Below are 5,583 nucleotides of genomic sequence, written 5' to 3'. Positions count from 1 at the left end.
GTGTGTGTGTGTGTGTGTGTGTGTGATCATGTATATTTCCGTGCAAACAAGGCTGCTGTGGTATGTCTTTTATGCTTTGTTTTTTTTTTGTCTTCCTTTCATACAGTCAGGAGCTGTCGCCCTTCACGTTGCTGCAATGAACGGCCATGTGTCTGTGGTGAAGGCACTATTGCAAAAAGGGGCTGCGGTGGATACAGAAACCAAGGTAAGTCATCATCGTCATCGTCGTCGTCGTCGTCATCATCATCATCATCATCATCGTCATCATCAAAACTATCATCGCCACCGCCATCATCATTGTTATCGACAATCCAATAAGTGAACCTCAACATTTGATAATGTAAAAAGACGGGGTCGTCACACTTGGAATGCTTTTGATTATAAGTAAGTTCGATAAAATTTGACCCGGAGTTAAACAATATTAACATCAACAACACCAGCAGCAGCAGTAGCAACAATAACAACAACAACTACAAAACTGCAAAAAGCATTTTAATGGAATTGGAATTTTCCTCATTTTGTCAATACAATTTTTTCATTATTTGCTCACCTTTCATACACACATAGATACATAACATACATACCAACACACATACATAAACATACATACATAAACATACATACATACATGCATACATACATACATGCATACATACATACATACATACATACATACATGCATGCATGCATACATACATACATACATACACACACACATACATACATACATAAGCATACATACCTACATACCTACCTCCATACATACATATACGTATATACACACAAAGAATGCAGAGTAGTCCAGTTGTATTTCCTGTTCTTACTCTATCTATCCTTTGTCCGTTTGGTCGTTGGTGCCTTCACTGATGACGTCACACTAAACTACGCTTCTTCTCTCGGTCTTCTACTACCCTCTGTTGTGAGTCGGCGTAATTGAAGCCTGTCCCCTTTTTGATATTACAATCCCATCTTTTCTTTGGCCTGCCCTATTTTCGTCTATCTTCCACTGTGCCCTGCAGGACTGTTATTTACTATGCTGGAGATTCTTGTGACATGGCCACACCATTTCAGTTTCCTTGTCTTTACAATTGCCAGCAGTTTCTTGGGTGTTCAAGATGCCTAGGTTATTCTCATTTGGTTCATAGTAAATCATTCATGAAAATTTACTATCTACCAAATTATATTTCACGTCACACTATTTCCCACCACACTATTTCCCACCATTTTCCTACCACTCTGTTTCCCACATTCTTATCTCCCCCAAAACGTTATTTCCCACCACTCTTCGTCCTATCACTTCATTTCCCACCACTCTTTCCCATCTCTCTATCTCCCACCACACTGTTTCCCACCACACTACATCTCACCATACCACTTCCCACTTCACAATTTCCCACAGGATTATTTCCCATCATTCTACTTCTCACCACGCTATATTCCATTACACTAAGCCCCACATATTATTTCCAAGACGATCTTTCCCCTCACCCACATTCTCCCTACCACGTCGTCACTCATTACACTGTTTTTTTTTTACTCCCCAACGCACACAGGATGGTTACACAGCCCTGCACTTAGCAGTGAAACACTCGCATCCTGAAGTTGTACAAGTTTTGCTTGGTTTCGGAGCACGGGTTGATGGTAAAGCAGGAAAGGTGAGCATCAAAATTGTTATTTTGTTTTGTTTGTTTTGATTTTTTTACTCTGCCTTATTTTCATTTTAAAAACCTTGAAAATAAAGATTCTTCAAGGATCCTTGTTTGGCATCCAGTACAGTCAAAGTACATGTCAGAATACACATGAGTTACATATGACCATCTAATATAAAGATCTCAAACCAAGGGCCGGCGCTAAGAAGTGCGGGACCCAATTAGAGAATTGTCAGTGGAACCCTCTACTCTGTAAAACTGAAGATTGATGCTTTATAGTTTGTGTAGTACACTATTCCCAGCCAAAAAGCTTTGGAGGCTTGAGGTTCCACCACATTCTTTCTTCTTTCACCCTTTCAAAGCCTAGCCAAGCTCATGGGCCCGGTTTCTCGGTTTCTATGGCGTATGTGTTGCCCCACCACCACCACCACCAGCTGGACGGGACGCCAGTCCATCGCAGCTTTACCCAAGTAACAGGAAGAAAGAGTGAGAGAAAGTTGGGGCGAAAGAGTACGACAGGGGTCACCCCACCCCCCTGCCAGAGCCTCGTGGAGCCTTAGGTATTTTCGCTCAATAAACACACACACAACGCCCGGTCTGGGAATCGAAACCGCGACCCTCCGACCGCGAGTCCGCTGCTCTAACCACTGGGCCATTGTGCCTCCACTCCACCACATTAGCCACAATGATATACTAAAAATTCATCATGGCGTCCTCCGTTCGAGCATGTGCGCGGGACCCTCTCTTGGTGCGGGACTCTCTATTGGCGCAGAGCCCTCTCTTGGTGCGAGGCCCAATTTAAACAAGTCTGTCTAATTCATTTAAGACCGGCCTTGGTCATACCTAGCGTAGCTATATAATTCACCAGAGTAGCAACATTGTATATAATATTCAGGGGTCATGCCTTAGTATATAACACAAATATCTGTAGCAGTATTGTAAATAACATTCAAGGTTCGAACCTTAGTATATAGATTCGCACCTTAGCGCAAGTATCTAAGCCAATGAACAGGCCTGTATTTGAGGCCTCTGTGTGAAGTCTCCGTGTGGTTGCTCAACTTGCTTAGAAATAGCATATTATCAAATATATATTGCTCGTTGATACTTTCTTTGTATGATGATGAATAAATACGAGGCGTCTTCCAGATTTTAGACTTTTTAAGGAGAGAGACATTTATTAATTTCAAAGAAGCACAAAGTTCTAATTTCCTTCAAAGTAGAATCCTCTAACTTCAATGCACTTGTAGCACACCAGCCAGTTCGTGAAGGCCCCGTGGAAAACCTCCAAGGTGAATGTGTCCGGGACTCTTGTCACAGCCTCCATTTTCTTAATGTCTTCAAAACGACTGACCCTGAGATTTTCCTTCAGCTTGGGGTGGGGGGAGGAACAACCAAAACTTACAGGGTATAAGGTCTGGACTGTAGGGAGGGTGAGGGGCAGTTTTGAGGCTCATATCTGTCAAGTAGTCCGTTATCTGGATGGAATTGTGACAAGCAGAGTTTAATAAGCTGTGACAAGCTGTGAGTTCAAAGTGCCGTTACAGCCGTTTCCTTCAATCTGGAATAACAAAAGTCGGCAGGTCAGCTTATTAGATGTACAGAAAGGATATTCTATAATTACAATAATCTATGACAGTTATAACTACTTATTCTAAAATAGTCTAAAAACTTCTGGAATGCCCCTCGTGATCGTCATTATACATAATGTTTACTTGACAATTTATAAAGAGACGAACCACACACACTTTCGAAAAAACAGAAAGGATGGTCACCGATGGAAATGTCTTTCATCGAACTACAATGTGGTAGTGAAACAAACATTTTTAAACACAGCAGTATCTACGCTTTTTATAAGTGAAAATTTTCATATTACGAAAATACTATCATAAAATTTTCTTAACGCCCCATAATATAGAAATATCATTGACTCTAAAAAATATTCCAAAAAGCTCGATCCCCGAAGCTTTCGATATTTCCTCTGAGAAAACAATGGAGCTCATTTGGAGAGGAGTGATGGAGAGGTTGCTTCATAATTGTGTTGCATAAATTACATCATCTTGTCTTATGCAAGAAAAAACGTAAATTTAATATTTTTTATATGTGCGTTTTTTGCCTCTTTTCTTTTCTTTGTACTGAATGGAATAACTTCATTTATAAATGCAGAGTAGAGTGGGCGTTGTCTGCAGTGTATCCGTATGTGGTTATGTATGTGTGGGGAAATGTGTGAGTATGAACATTTGTATGAGTGTGTGTGTGTGTGTGCGTTTAAGTTTGTGTGCGTGTACATATTCGTATTTGCAATTATATATGTGTATGTTCGTTTTTAAATCTGAGTGTATAACTACGTGCATGTTTGTCTCGTATTTGTTTGTGTGTGAGTTAGTTCTCATGCGAATGCGTTTGTGTATATGTGTGTATGCGTTTTGTATTTGTATGTATGTCTGCGTGTGTACGCGTTTCGTGTATATGTGAGCGTGTGCGTATATGTGTGTGTGTGTGAGTGTGTGCGTGAGTGCGTGCGAGCGTGCGTAAGTCTATACATGTACATTACACTTTATATAATTTCAATTACAAGCAATGGCCGTTATCGTATTTTTCTTCCAGTCACATGAGATGCCGCTTCACCTGGCAGCGAAAGCCAAAGACGGAGAGTTGTGTGCCGAGATGTTATTAAAGAGTGGAGCTGACCCGAATGTGAGACTGGAGGTAAAGTATCAGCCAAATCTAGCCAAGGTGCCAAATGGTGGACGGGTTTTTTGCAGATTCTGGGGTAATGGAGTTCAGAAAGAGTAACTTAGCGGTTCGGCAAAAGAGGCCGATAGAATAAGTACTAGGCTTACAAAGAATAAGTCCTGAGATCGGTCGAATTCTTCGACTAAAAAAACCCTGTAAGGTGGTGCTCCAGCATGGCCGCAATCAAATGATTGAAACAAGTAAAAGAATAAAAGAATAATAGCGAGGCAGCGAATCTGCAGAGTTTTTAGTGCGTCGAACAAAAATGCCTAGTAGCATTTATTCCTGTTTTTACATTCTAAGTTTAAACACTGCGGAAGTCAACTTTGCTCTTTGCTTCTTTCGAGGTCAACAAAATAAGTACCAGTTGAGCACTTGAATCGATGTTATCGACTTACTCCTCTCTCTAAAATTGCTGGCCTTGTGCCAGAATTAGAAAGACTTAATATTCATCAATGGCTGTGTGGATTAACCAGTTCGTCTTACAGCTACGACGTTGTGAGTTCAATCACAGACCCGTCAGAGGGACCTTTCATATTTTCTGGATGATAAACTTAATACTTCATTCGGTTAAACAACACCGCATGGCCCACAAATGCTTTTAGCAGAGTCAAATCTGCGACAAAGATTCGAGCTAGGCCTGTTAACTTTTATCTTTCACTTCTTTCAGTCATTGGACTGTGGTCATGCTGGAGCACCACTCTGAAGGGTCTAACCGAATAAATCGACCCCCGATACTTATTTTCAAAGCTTCGTACCTATTCTGTCAGTGTCTTCAGCTGAACCACTAATAGGTTATGGGAACGTAAACGAACCAACATCGGTTGCCAAGCGAGCGATGGCGGCAGGCAAACACAGACACAGACACACACACACACACACAAACACACATAAATATATATAGAGAGAGAGAGAGAAAAAAATTAATTAAGGTACTCAGAAACCTGAATGTTTGTACATTTACAGATTTTTATTAATGTCACATATTAAATGAAGCGCTTTTCACCTAGTCGTGTAGGTTTTTCAAATTGTTTTTGAAAAACAATTTGAAAAACAATTTGAAAAACCTACACGACTAGGTGAAAAGCGCTTCATTTAATATGTGACATTAATAAAAACCTGTAAATGTACAAACATCCAGGTTTCTGAGTACCTTAATTAATTTTTTTCTATATAATATCTGTACATCACGTCCAAACCT

At 40.4% G+C, this 5,583-nt stretch overlaps 1 protein-coding gene across 1 annotated transcript in view; it reads left to right on the top strand.

Annotated features, from left to right (window-relative positions):
* LOC106878539 (serine/threonine-protein phosphatase 6 regulatory ankyrin repeat subunit B) overlaps positions 1-5,583 on the top strand; it is a 187,752-nt gene that overhangs the window by 103,570 nt on the left and 78,599 nt on the right. The window contains exons 9-11 of the mRNA XM_052969466.1: positions 107-205; positions 1,554-1,655; positions 4,254-4,355. Coding sequence (XP_052825426.1) covers positions 107-205; positions 1,554-1,655; positions 4,254-4,355 — 303 coding nt within the window. The remainder of the gene's footprint in view (positions 1-106; positions 206-1,553; positions 1,656-4,253; positions 4,356-5,583) is intronic.

This window comes from Octopus bimaculoides, chromosome 7 (assembly GCF_001194135.2).
Source record: "Octopus bimaculoides isolate UCB-OBI-ISO-001 chromosome 7, ASM119413v2, whole genome shotgun sequence".
Taxonomy (NCBI): Eukaryota; Metazoa; Mollusca; class Cephalopoda; order Octopoda; family Octopodidae; genus Octopus; species Octopus bimaculoides.
This window is presented reverse-complemented; position numbering and strand designations above follow the sequence as displayed.